The sequence below is a fragment of the Hemitrygon akajei genome, chromosome 7 (assembly GCF_048418815.1).
Source record: "Hemitrygon akajei chromosome 7, sHemAka1.3, whole genome shotgun sequence".
NCBI lineage: Eukaryota > Metazoa > Chordata > Chondrichthyes > Myliobatiformes > Dasyatidae > Hemitrygon > Hemitrygon akajei.
In genome coordinates, this window is record NC_133130.1 from 25785629 (window position 1) to 25800195 (window position 14567).

The 14567-nt window shown below is 42.3% G+C and overlaps 1 protein-coding gene across 4 annotated transcripts in view; it reads right to left on the reverse strand.

Annotated features, from left to right (window-relative positions):
* The window catches only part of ltbp1 (latent transforming growth factor beta binding protein 1), a 417603-nt gene that overhangs the window by 64175 nt on the left and 338861 nt on the right, over positions 1-14567 (reverse strand). For all 4 annotated transcript variants that reach the window (XM_073050519.1, XM_073050520.1, XM_073050518.1 and 1 more), the window contains 2 exons: positions 9800-9967; positions 8210-8296 (listed from right to left, as the gene is read on the reverse strand). In XM_073050519.1, coding sequence (XP_072906620.1) covers positions 8210-8296; positions 9800-9967 — 255 coding nt within the window. The remainder of the gene's footprint in view (positions 1-8209; positions 8297-9799; positions 9968-14567) is intronic.

Genomic DNA, 14567 nt, shown 5'->3' on the forward strand with positions numbered 1-14567 from the left:
TCAGTAAAAAATATGATATGCATCTAAATCACTATCTCAAAAAGCATTAATAATAGCTTTTAAAAAGTTCTTAAGTCCTGGTGGTTGAATTGTAAAGCCTAATGGCATTGTTTTGCAGCAGCAGTACAGTGCAATGAATATATATTAAAAATTGAATTAAATAAGTAGTGCAGAGTAGTGCAGAGAAAAGTAGTGAGGTTATTCACAATAAGGTCCTAGTCCATAAGCCCACCCGCAAATCCTACTCAAGATTAGCATTGCAATCAACACACATCATTAATAACATACCCATCGGACAGTGTGCTTCGCCCTCAAATCCCACCATTAAGACCACGTCCAACAAAAAGCCACACTACATATGCCACCCAAATCAAATTGCCAACTTGACACAAACCTCATCAAAAAGCCCAACTCATCACAATACACCTCACCCACAGACCCAATGCAGCAACAATTCTCACCCTGCCTATAACCTACACCTTCCTGTTGGAGAATAATGTGGCATGTCTGACTTGGGCCCATTCCCCAGCTCCTTCTGCATTGTCCTTAAAATTATTTTCCCTCATGCCAACCCTTGGCTCCCTTTTGGACAACCTGACGACACCATTTCCATCACTCTTGCACTCAACAGACTTCACTACTCCCTGCACAGAGATTTTCTTCACATTCCTCACTGTGTCCTTTGCTTATCATTTTGAATTTGTATCCCTCAGTTTGCCTACCATCTGCTAATGGGAATAAGTGTCTACCTTGTCAAAAGCCATACTGAAGTCCATGCCAATCATTACAATTGCACTACTATCATTATTTATTGTAGTTACCTCCTTAAAAAGCTCAATCCTTTAATTGTGAAAGATAAAGGTTGGAAGCTAGAAATTTTAATTCCCTATAGGTTAAACTGAAGCTCTGTATAAGTACTGTGCCAATATCTTTATAATGCCCATAAGGTAGCACTCAAGAAAAAGAAACTTATTTACAAAGCATTTTGAATGTTACAATGGTTTAGGTTCGCCATCTGTTGCCTCCCTTCATGAAGAATCCGCAGTGTTTTTCAATGGATGAGTGAATAAGGGAGAGTGGGGAAAGTAGAAAGACAACAGCAATATGTGACAGCCTGAATTTCACTTCACTTGCCAAATTATTAGCTTCCTTGCTCACTTGCCTAATCAATTAAAATTATGTTATTCACTGACAGGATATGCGTATGAGGGTTACACTCAATGTTGACCTATTGCTTAAAGCAAAGCATGCTTCGAAGATAGACAAACAATTGGAAACTGGATATTAAACACAAAGAGTTTGGGGAAAGGTTGGTCAGATATCAAAATCACATGGGCCTGAAGATGCATTGACCCATCCTGTTTTACAAATGCTATTCTAAATGAGGAGTTTTGATTGGGCCCATAACACAAACAATTGACCTCAGTACAAAGAGAATCTTTACATAATCATAATAAGTCTACATTACCTAATCCACTGAATCTCGCCTGCCTTTTTGTACTTAAAGTGAGTTATTCATATGAAGCATCACTGGCAAGACCAACATTTATGACTCATTCTTTATTTCCTCTTGAACACAGAGTGCAGATAGGAATCAATGACAATGCATTGGGCCTGGAGTCACATCTAACCCAGATTAGGTCAAGATGACAGATTTACTTCACCATAGAGTACAAATAAACTTAATTTGGTGTTTACAACCATGGCACCTTTGAAATCAACATTATAAAGCTAAATTTTCACTCCAGGTTTATTTAATTATGGATTTATTTAACTAAATTCCCTCGTTGCCACTGTGGGATTGATGCTTATGTCTCAATATTAACGACGTGTGACCTCTTGAAAGAAGTCCAGCAACATCATCACTATGCTACACTTACACAAAGGAATTTAGTTTACGATAATTGTAATTTGATGCATTATCACAGCAGTTGCTCTCTTTTCCACTCTCAGCCACCTGGTTCACATTGCTTCTTGGCTTCTACCAATACAGTTTTGAGAGTGATGCAGGAAAATGAATGTGTACGAGGCATCTCTCAAACAGAACATAAATAGCCCCTTCAGTCCACCAAGCCAGCATCGACCACCAAAAACCCACTTTCACCAAATACATTTTATACCTCAAATACACATTAGACCATAAGACTATAAGGCACAGGAGCCTTACAGGCTATTCAGCTATCGAATCTGCTCCACTGTTCAATCATGGCTAATTTATCATCCCTTTCAACCCCATTCTCATGCCTTCTCCCCATAACCTTTGGCACCTTACTAATCAAGAACCTATCAACCTCCTTTTTACATTTCTCATCTAATCTCTTCGTTCTACTACCGCGCAGTGGTGAGCATCCTAACAAGCTGCATCGCTGAGTGGTGTGGAAATCGCACCTGTGGTGGAAAGGAAGGCTCTGCAGTGGGTAGTCAAATCTGCTCAATGCATCACTGGCACCAGGCCACCCAGCATCCAGAGAGATGGCAGGAAAGGGCCAGTAACATCTTGAAAGATCACACCCACCCTGCTCATGGACTGCTTGTTCTACCCCCATCAAGCAGTAAGGCTGATCAACACGCACAACACGCTGGAGGAACTCAGCAGGTCGGGCAGCATCCGTGGAAACGAGCAGTCAATGTTTTGGGCCAAGACACTTCATCAGGACTGAAGAGGGAGGGGGCAGGGGCCCTATAAAGAAGGTGGGGGAGGGTGGGAAGGAGAAGGCTGGTAGGTGCCAGGTGAAAAACCAGTAAAAGGAAAGATCAAGGGGTGGGGGAGGGGAAGCAGGGAGGGGATAAGCAGGAAAGGTGAAGAAGGAATGTAAGAGGAAGGCACTGTGTAGTAGAAGAAGGCAGAATCGTGAGAGAGGTGATAGACAGCTGGAAGAGGTGGCAGAGTGAAACTGGGATGGGGGAAGGGAGGGGGAGGGAATTACCGGAAGTTGGAGAATTCAATGTTCATGCCAAGGGGCTGGAGACTACCCAGACGGTATATGAGGTGTTGCTCCTCCATCCTGAGTTTGGCCTCATCATGGCAGTAGAGGAGGCCATGTATGGACATATCCGAATGGGAATGTGAAGCAGGGTTGAAGTGTGTGGCAACCGGGAGATCCTGTGTGGCAGATGGAGCAGAGTTGCTCGAGTGAGGCTGATCAACACCTCAATCCACTAACCCACCATTTCCATTCCCCAGATCATTCTCCTGAACCTCCTCTGGACCCTCTCCAGCACATCTATTTTTTTTTAGATAAAGGACTCAAGATTGCTCACAATACTCCAAGTGTGGTATGACCAATGCCTTATATAGCCTCAACAAAACATCCTTGCTTTTATATTCTAGTCCTCTTCAAAATGAATGGTAACAATGTACTTGCCTTCCTTACTACCAACTCAACCTGCAAGTTAACTTTTAGGGAATCTGAATGAAGAGTCCCATGTCCCCTTGCACCTTTGATTTCAGAATTTTCTCCCTATTTAGAAAATAGTCTACACCTTTATGCTTTCTACCAACGTTCATGGCCATTCACCTCCCTACACTATATTCTGTCTGTCACTTTGTCCAATCTATTAATCATTATAAGTCCATTTGCAAACTCCCTGCTTCCTCAACATGAACTGCTCCTCCACCTATCTTCGTATCATCCGCAAATTTGGCCACAAATCCATCAATCCCCTCATCCAAATCACTGGCACTTAATGTGAAAAGAAGTAGTCCCAACACAGACTCCTGGAACACCAGTAGTCACCGGCAACCAACCAGAAAGGGCCCCATCCCCATTCTCTCTCCACTTTTCACTGGATCACTTCCTCTGCGATTCTCTTGTCCAATGGTCTCTCCCCACAATCTCTCTCCTGACACATATCCCCGCAAGCAAGAGGTATGCTACACATGCCCATTCACCTCCTCCCTCAACTCCATTCAGGGCCCCAAATAGTCCTTCTAAAGGTGGCATCACTTCACCTGCAAATCTGTTCGGGTCATCATTTGTACCTGGTGCTCCCACTGCAGCCTCCTCTACACTGGTAATTAATAAATTGGGGGCTATTTTGTCAAGCACTTACGTTCCATCAACCAAAATTGGAACTTCCCAGTGGCCAACTATCTTAATTCCAAACCCCATTCCCATTCTGACATGCCAGTCCATGGCTTTCTCTTCTGCCATGAAGAGGCACAAAGAGGCCACTCTCAGTGTGGAGGAGCAACACGTTATATTCCACTTAGGTAGCCTCCAACCTGATAGCACAAACATCGATTTCCCCTTCCAGTATTTTTCTCTCTTTTTCCCCTCCTCCTTTCCTCTTCTTCTGTTCCCCACTCTGACCTCTTCTCTTCACCTGTCTATCACCTCCCTCTGCTGCCCCCGTCTTACTCATTTCTCCCATGGTCTACTCTACTCTCCTTTCAGATTCCCTTTTCTCCTGCCCTTTACCTTTCTTGTTCACCTGGCTTCACCTATCACTTTCCAGCTTGTCCTCCTTCCCCTCCCCCAACTTTTTATTCTGGCGTCTTACCCTTCTTTTACAGTCCTGATGAAGGGCCTCAGCCTAAAAGGCCAACTGCGTAGACCTTAACATAGATGCTGTTTGATCTGCTGAGTTCTTCCAGCATTTTGTGTATATTGCCCTGAATATCCATTGACTCTCCTTCGTCTCTCCTGTGTTATTTCCTCAAATAATTCCAACAGATCTGTCAGGAAGAATTTCTCTTCAAGGAAGCCATAAGGATGTTGGCCTGTTTTATCATGTGACTCCAAGTACCCTGAAACCTTATCCTTAGTAATGGACTCCCAATTACTGAAATCTGGCTAGCTAGCCTATAATTCCCTTTCTACTGCCTCCCTCCCTTCTTCAAGAATGGAATGACACTTGCAATTTTCCAGTCCTCCAAAACTATTCCAGAATCTAGTGATTCTTGAAAGATCATTGCACATTCTCATCATCTTCCCCAAAATTTATCACTCATCTGAGCACCCAGAGGAAACCCTGGAAGAATGTGTAAACTTCACACAAACAGCACCCCGAAGACCCGGATTGAACCCAGGATACTGGAGTTGCAAAGCAGCAACTATACTGGCTAAGCCACCCTCCTACCCTCTACTGGTTAAGCCAGCCTCCCGTAAAAATTAGGAAAGGTGCTCTTTAGTGTAAAACTACTATAAAGCACAACCTGATGCAACCACTGATCCTGGAAAGCAATCAATTGTCATTCCCACTGATTTCAAGAGAAATGGGAAATCAAGTGGCACCAGATTCGCGGCTGGATAGCTTTACACTCTCCGCTAGAACCAATATTGCCCTCTGAACCTCTGACCAAAACTTCCCACAACAGCAAGTCTGAGATTGGGTAGTCCAATTTGACACTTAAAAAATCCAAACAAAAGCTACTTCTGTATGGAATTCCCAATTTGAATAAGGAGCAGTTCTCTTTTCGTTAATACAGAGATATGGTTTCCTTTGTGTGCCACATCCAGAACATTATTAACTGGCGGCTTAGTTAAACAGCAAGTCAGCACTGGAAGTAGATTGGCAAGTACAGCACTGCACCTGTTGTATCAGCCAGTGACGAGCCCCCACCAAAAGCTGCAATGGTACGTGTGCAGAGCTTTCTACATGAATAACTGTGCTTTGTTGACACATCTGGACTTATTTCCACTTGGAATAATCTACTTATTATTATTTAATTATTTATGGTTTTATATTGCTATATTCCTACACTATTCTTGGTCGGTGTGACTGTAACGAAACCCAATTTCCCTCAGGATCAATAAATTATGTCTGTCTGTCTATCTAAAAATATGTTAACCTCACTCAAGCAGTGTTGCAAATTCCTCCACGTATGCAATTGAGCTTTATGGAGATGATGAATTATTTTTGATCCAAATGATGGATCAGATTCCACTTGAATAAAACAGTGGCTTTTGAAGAGACTCGACAGGCTCATCCCTGCTATCAGTGAACGGTAAATCAGCTCTGCTGAGTGTAATAAATCTAGTATTCATAAAACACTTCTTTCATGTTTACTGCAAACATGCTTTCAATAGGTGTCAATAGGCACATTTAATGACAGAAAGACATATAAAACATACATCCTGGAATTCTTTTTCTTCGCAAACATCCACGAAAACAGAATGCCCCAAAGAATGAATGACAGTTAAAACGTTAGAACCCCAACCCCCCCCCCAACTGTGCTACTTCATTCAACATAATGCTTCACACCAACTCACAGAACAAATACTGCAAATAGGGAAAGGCAGATTCACCCTCCAGGACAGTATTGAAAGATCAATTCTTTACTTGAGCTGTTAATTCAAGTATATAAATTTCATCAAACACTTTTGGAAATAAAAGTACAAGACTTAAAAGAGTCAAAATAACAAAAGTGCAAAGGCACACACTCAATGATACAGGAGCAATTTCTTCCCCTCTGCCATTCGACTTCTGAATGGACACTGAACCCATGAACACTCCCTCACTACTTATTTAATTTTACTGTGTGTGTGTGTGTGTGTGTGTGTGTGTGTGTGTGTGTGTGTGTGTGTGTGTGTGTGTGTGTGTGTGTGTGTGTGTGTGTGTGTGTGTGTGTGTGTGTGTGTGTGTGTGTGTGTGTGTGTGTGTGTGTGTGTGTGTGTGTAAAAAACACCGTAATACTCTGGGAAAAGTTTCACTGCTATTGTAATGGTTTTTCTGTAGCAGCAGTGTTTGGGTTATGGCTAGAGATAACAGGGGCTTTGGAATGTGCACTGTCCAAAGCAGGGCATGTTCATTTTCTTGTTGCATGCCTGAGACTGAGGTGATCTGGGTCTTTAGTTCGGCAGAAGATGAAGAGAGAAGATGCCACAAAGGAGAGGTCGTGGACACCAGAAAGGAGTGGACTTGGAGTGGGGCTGGGAATCGCTGAAGCCCGGGGAAATCGATGGAGGACCAGCGGAAGGGAAGCCGTGAGCTCCAACTTGTGCACATCAGACCGTTTCATTAAAATGGGCCCTTTTTCTTTTTGTTTTACATTACTAACCCTTTAGTCAAAATAAGAATTATAAAGCTAAATTGTTTAACTGCATATGGTGTACTGTCTGGTATTTCATGCTACTGATTTGTAACTGGGTAATACATCACATAGCATCCACACAAACAGGAGGTTTTGCATGTTTGATGGAGCCAGAGATTGTCTTCCCTAGTCTTACGCAGCCGACAGAACCTGAGGGTGGGTTTTATACACACACACACATATACATACATATACACACACATTCATATTTTATATTCATAACTATACACATATAAGTTACTATATTTGTGTATATGTGTGTGTAGTGTATAGATGTATACTTACTATAATTCCTGTTTCCTCTATTATAATGTATTGCATTGTACTACTGCTGCAAAGACAACAAATTTCACAAAATATGCCGATGATAACAAAAACCTGATTCTGATTTCACACCCTTCATAAATAGCAGGCTCTTCCATCCTTTTACACACTTTACACACAGGTTCTTGAGCTTGCTGTACCAATGTCATTCATTTAAAGCCTCTTTTGGAAGCTGACACAGGTGCAGCAACAATTTAAATCTATTGACAGCAAGACCCACAACATCACCCAACTAGTAAAACTTGAAGAGCAAATCATCAGTTGGAAATGGATTAACTTGATCTTTTGTTTTCAGATTAACACATGGGCACAGTGGAAGCTTCTCTGCTGATCACAAAGATAATCAAAGCTGCTGATCTCTCTAGAATGTGAAGAGCAAATGCTTCACACTCAAAAGTGTGACATCCTCCAGCAGCACCAGTTCATTAACATACTCAATGTGGTGTAGGGACTATCGATTCTGAGGTAACAAAGGGGAATACAGAACTGGAGGAGGAATCCTGTAGTCTCACTTCCAGCAAACTGAGAGCTTTTCAACAGCATTGTATCCCAATTCAGCAAGTAAATACTTCCAAGCATGGGAAGTAAAATCATCAATGGATTTTTCCTTAAAAATGATGCTAAATGTCTCTACTCTGTCTAAAATGTACCCAGCATTATCAAAGAATTTCAGAATGGACCATCTGGGCAGCAGGTGTCGTTCCCACATCTGCTGATTCAGCTCGGTGTTTGTAACACTAACCTACTGACATGCTTCAAACTGAACATTACATAGGCAAGGCTTTCACCAGGTTGACCTGCCCTGTCAGCAGACGGGTATCTCAAATTATATTATTGTTCAACTCTGACCTCTGTAGCTAACTCCACTGACACTGTAGGCCGAGTCTCCATTGGGAATGAAGCCTTTTCCTCCAGGACACATGGCCGCAAAATCCGCTATACAATAAAATAGAAAATATTGAAAATACAAAAATTGAGTCAAAATGGAAAAAGCATACAACAAACATAATAAATCAAAAATTACAACATTGGCACCAGGGTAATATACTGTATGTAAACCATGGCGATTGACCTCATTGAAATTGAAGATCTAATAGGTTGTAAATGTCTATAATTAGCTTAAAATATTTGATAAATAATTTGTTTATTCTTCCATCCAAGTTCGCCTACTTGGAAATTCTACTTTTTCCACATTTGAAATATTGCATGCAGCATATCAAGTTGCATTTTAAAACACTCTTTAGGGTGGTGTACTTGAAAACTTTCTCTTTTCTCTGCATGAACCACTACTACCCTAGGTCTTAGATGCCACAAGCCCTTGAACAAACCTTTCATGGTTTCAGTCCAGGCTGCCAGACGCAATCGAAAGCCATGAAGACTGTTGGTGAGAGGAATGATCAACAGGTGTTCCTCTTCTTGTGCTGGGTTAAATCATGAGGTTTTGGGCAACTTAAAGAGAGCTTGGGACTACTGCGGGTTCCTTTCAACCACAGTCTACATTAACCATGTTGACGTTCAAAAGTGGGAAAGGTTATGCAAACCCCAAAGCATGGTGTATAGTGGGGACTCCTTCTGTGCTGGCATTCCATTAGAGTGCTCCTAATAATCCCTCTCAATACTGTTAGCAAAACATTCAGAATGCAACTAGGCCAATGCGCACTGTCTTCCACTAAATGTTCAGAGATTGTTAGGAAGTGAACAACGTTGACATTTATCATCAAAAAAGCAAATCTGTTACTTGCACAGTAGCATAGTGGTTAGCACAACACTTTGCAGTACAAGCAACGCGGGTTCAATTCCTGCCAATTCCTTCAAACTGTAAGCAGTTTGTACGTTCTCCCCGTAACCACATGGGTTTTCTCCGGGATCTCCGGTTTCCTTCCACAGTCCAAAAAGTAGGCTAATTGGCCATTCTAAATTGTCCCGTGATTAGGCTAGGGTTAAATCCTGTGATTGCTAGGCAGTGCAGGGCAAAGGGCTGATTAGCCTTTTTTTCACTTCATCTCAATAACTATAATAAATAAAATAATAGTATAAAGTCTTAGCCTGTCCAAGTCAGTCCTTCAAGACTTGGCAACTTCCTTGTAAATCTTTTCTGTACTCCTTCCAGTTTAATGATGTCGTTCCTAAAGCAGATGCACTTGCCCACCTCTGCACATCCAGGATGAGAGAATTGGTTCGCCACAGTTTGTGTAAATCTGCTGAACTCATGATGTCAGCATCAACCATTCCTCCAATTAAGCATAAGTAATTGAAGTATAAGAGCAGTATGAACTCTGGCAATCCTGAAGGGTGATGGCTTGCATACACCCCTTACCTTCTCACTTCCACATCCCTGGTAATTCCCTGCCATACACCCACATGTCTCAGAAAAGTTATCTGGAACTCCCCGTATCAAACTTATCTAATAATGTTGAAAATAGTTAACTCAGAACTTACGACTGCCAAACATCGGACATGGGAACACTTCACAGTTGTCACCCCAGCCTGCTCCCAAAGTACAGCAACATTCCTGCTTAGTGACATTGGAAGTCAGGACATTGTCACAGAAGTGTGCATCATTGAGATTGTAATAGCATTCTTTCTTTTCTTCTGAGTCTGGAAGTACTGGAAAAAGAAAGATAAACTTCCATAAACTTTGTGCAAATACATTTTGACCTAAAAATCTAACTCAACTCATTACTGAGGTCAGTGCATTTTGACTGAGTTCTTTCTGAAGCTACTATAACATTGTATCTTAAGTAGAGGTACTGATTCTTCAACAGCCATGCAGAACTTAAAACATCAGCTGAACTCATGACATGAGCATCAACCATTCCCCCACCTGAAGCATTTCAGCAAAATGAACTGTACAAATTCCATTGACCATCAAATGGTCCATAGCCTTCTAATCCTTGATGATTCAAGTATTTGTCTAGATGCTACTTAAATGTTGTGAGAGAAACTACCTCTACCATCCTCTCAAATTGCGAACATCATCTGAGTAAAGAAATATTCCAATCCAACCTTATTTATAGCCTCATGATTTTATATTTGTTCAATCATTATGTGTCATGGTCTTTCCAGGACCACGATTGCTCTTGGCAAATTTTTCTACAGAAGTGGTTTGCCATTGCCTTCTTCTGGGCAGTGTCTTTACAAGACGAGTGACCCCAGTCATTATCAACACTCATCAGAAATTGTCTGCCTGGCATCAGTGGGTGCACAAACAGGATTTGTGAAATGCACCAGCTGTGTTATATACTTTCAGTATACTATTTTATATATCTCTATCAAATCCCCCCTCAGACCATTCCACTCCACGGAAAAAGTAGAGGTCCAACAACTCTGTGAAACGTAGTCCCCAGCAAAGCACACAGAATTCCACCATTTTTGGAGAAACACAAGATTCATGAGAGGCTGAGGATATGAAAAGCAGAGCAAGAAAAGTACTCTTTCTATTGGCTAGAGAATCCAGGACTAGAGGGAATAGCCGAGAACCAGGGGTGAGTCTTTTTGAGGTGGGTACAGATTTGGTGGGATTTCAATGACTGAATGAGCAGGTTCCAGGGGTTAAACGGCCTGATCATAAACCGCGATGGAAGAAAAGAATTGGGAAGCCAGCACCTCAGCAAACGGCACGACAGGGAGAGCAAGCAACATGCACGTAAGAGACATTGTGCATCAGCATTATCTAACAGCTGAATCAAATAAAGTTCAATTTAAAGGTCAAACTGGAAGAAAGATTGGTGGTGTACATATGTGAAGACACCTCGGCAAATAGGTGACGTGGCAGCAACCCATGAAACGTGCCAGCACCTTTGAATCTAAATTGACAAGACGTACAAGCTTTGGCAAAATTAAAATCAATATATTATTAGGCATTTATTCCTTTAAAAAATACAGTGGCCTGCCTGACTTAGTCTAAGGCTTAGAGATATCTGATCATAAAATATAAGAGCAGAATTAGACCATTCAGCCCATTGTCTCTTCTTCAAAATGACTGACTTATTATACCTCTCAACCCCATTCTCCTGCCTTCTTCCTGTCACCTTTGATGCCCTTAGTTATCAAGAAACTATCCATCTCTGCTTTAAATATACCCAATCGTGACCTCCACAGCTATCTGTGACAATGATTTTCACAAACTCACCACACTCAGGGTAAGGAAATCCCTTCTCATCTCTGTTCTGAAGGGACATCTTTGTATTCTGAGGCTATGCCCTCTGGTACTGGACTCTCTCATTGCTGTTTATTCATGTATATTTTGACCCTTACAGGTTGCTGTCAAGTTTCCCTGTGTGTTATGTACAGAAGGGCATTCTGGGTAGATGACCCACAAGCAAAACCAACAGCTGCATGCTTGTTCCTCACCTCCCCATCTCTCCTGTGCTATTCACAGCCACCCCGGTTTCCCAGTACCACAAACATAACAACTGGCGACGAGTTGACAAGCCCCCATGTGGCAAGAAAAGTCAGTGTACCACATCAGCGGTGTGCCGCTGTGTAATGTGGGCGAGTGAAACAAAAACAGTCGCAAAAGCGTAGTGAGTGAAAAATCTGGGAGGGAAGGGATCAAGAATAGGATGGTTAAATAAAACAAGTAAGAGAGGCAGAGAGAGAGAGATGGATAAAACTTGTTAACTTTTCTGGAATGTGATTGTGCTTGAAAGTACTAACAATGTTTGGAAGGACGGGTTGTACGTTGGAAGGACAGAGCAATAGAGTTCATAGAACAAAAGATTTGGAAATTTTGCACTGGTAAATCAAATTTCAGATGATATTCATATCCCAACTTTTCTGACTATGCTGGGTGCAAAAATGTTTATTATGCAGTGTAGCGTAGTACAATCTGCCAAGCCTGGCGCTAAGTCTCATGGGGACACAGATAAGGTCTTAAAGGACCACTACTCAATTAAATTACCTTTTTCACCTAAATATTTACCTTGATTATTGCTGTGAGGTTTAGGATTCATAAAAGGAATCATGAGGAAGGTGAGTCTATTTTGCAGTTAGTGGCAGTGCTGAAGCAATTGACAGAGCACTGTGAATTTGGGCAGTCACTGAATGCCACATTACATAATGGACTCATGTGTGGTCTGTGTAGTGAGGCAATTCAGAAAAGTTTGCTTACTGAAGACAGACGAACTTTACAGAAGGCAATTGAGATTAGTACATCTATGGAGATGGCAGCTAAAGAAGGACAGCTATTCAGCACATCTTCCCAAGTTCATAAAATTTCTACTGACTTCAGGAATAAGACACCAACCGGCAATCAATGTTGCCATTGTGGCCAAACTGGGCTTTCAGCAAAAGAATGCTGGTATTAGACTGCCGGAGCTGTGGCAGAAAGGGACATAGAGAACGCAACTATAAAAGTGTAAAGGCAATGCCAACCAAAAACACAGTAATGAAGAAGAATTGCTTTTGGAAAAACAAAAAGAAACATGTGAGAACAAGATGGAGCGTACTGAGGACGGACTGAGTGACTCAGCCTGTGGTTGAAGAAGCTTTGCATGCTTTATCGGTTTCAGGGTACAAAGATTCCTGTGGTTGGATGGGGTCACACTGAGGATCCAGGTAGAAATGGGTGCTGCAGTATCACTGGTGTCAGAGATAGTTTACAAAGAGAAATTGCAGCATCTTGCCCCAGAAGGGGCAAGGTTGACTTTAAAGACTTACACTTGAGAAGCTGTTCCATTGAGAGGAGCAGTACATGTTACAGTGGAGATTAATGAACAGAAAAATATACTTCCACTGTACATTGTTAAAGGTAGTTATCCAGTGCTTCTATGCTGCTGATGGTTGGAACAGCTCAAGCTCAACTGGCAAGAAGTGCACTGGATTGGTGGAAGCACTGGTCTACAAGAGGTATTGAAGGAACATGCAGAAGTATTCAATGGAGAACTGGACAGTAGGAAAGTAATCACTGTTACGATGACTGTAAAGCCCAACATAATACCCAAATACCTGAAGGCAAGACCATTTACAGATGCCCTCAAACAAAAGGTTGAGGCTGAATTGAAAAGACTGGTCCAGAGTAAGGTACTGGAACCAGTGTGTGAATGTAGATGTGCAACTCCATTGGTTCCTGTCCCAAAAAGGGATGAGTCTTTACAGCGTTGTGAAGACTTCAGGGTAACCATTAGCCCAATTCTTACAGTTGAACAATCCCCCCTTCTCCTCATTGATGACCTTTTTGCAGGATTGGCTGAAGGACAGACATTTAGCAAGACTGACTTGTGTCAAGTGTACTTGCAGATGCACGTGGAGCTGGAGTCCCAGGAAGGAAGGGTTGACCATAATGGCTCACAAAGGAATGTTCAGGTACCAAAAGCTTCCATTTGGCACTTTTTCAGCGAGCAACGGACCAGATCCTGAGCAGGTTGACAGGCTGCAGAGCTACTTGGATGGCCTACTCATTACTGGGAAACACAGGTGTGAGCACCAACTAAACCTGGATGCTACACTACAGGGGGGATACAGAGAGGGATAGAGAGAGGTGGATAGAGAGGAGGATGGGGGGGATAGAGACAGGGGGGATAGAGAGAGGGGGTAGAGAGGAGGATCGGAGGGATAGAGGGGGATAGGGAGAGAATGGGACAGAGAGAGAGGAATAGAGAGGGGGGATAGAGAGAGGGGGTAGAGAGGAGGATGGGGGGATAGAGAGGGGATACAGAGAGGTGGATAGAGAGGAGGATGGGGATAGAGGGGGGATAGAGGGGGATAGGGAGAGAATGGGACAGAGAGAGAGGAATAGAGAAGGGGTAGAGAAAGGGGGTAGAGTGATGGGGGTAGAGAGATGGGGATAAAGAAATTCCTCCTTACCTCTGCTCTAAATGGTCACCCCACAGTTTTAAAGCTGTGCCCTCTAGTTCTGAATACCTCCACCACAGGAAACTTCCTCTCCACATCCATCTTATCTAGTCATTTCAATATTCGGTAGGTTTCAATGAGATCTCCACACACTCTTCTAAATTCCAGTGAGTACAGGCCCAAAGCTGCCAAATGCTCCTCATACGTTAACCCCTTCATTCCCGGAATCATCCTCATGAACTCCTCTGGACTATCACCAATGACAACACATCCTTTCTGAGATATGGGGCCCAAAACTGTTGACAATACTCCAAGTGCAGCCTGACTAGTGTCTTATAAAGTCTCATCATTATATCCTTGTTTTTATATTCTATTCCCCTTGAAATAAGTGCCAATATTGCATTTGCCTTCT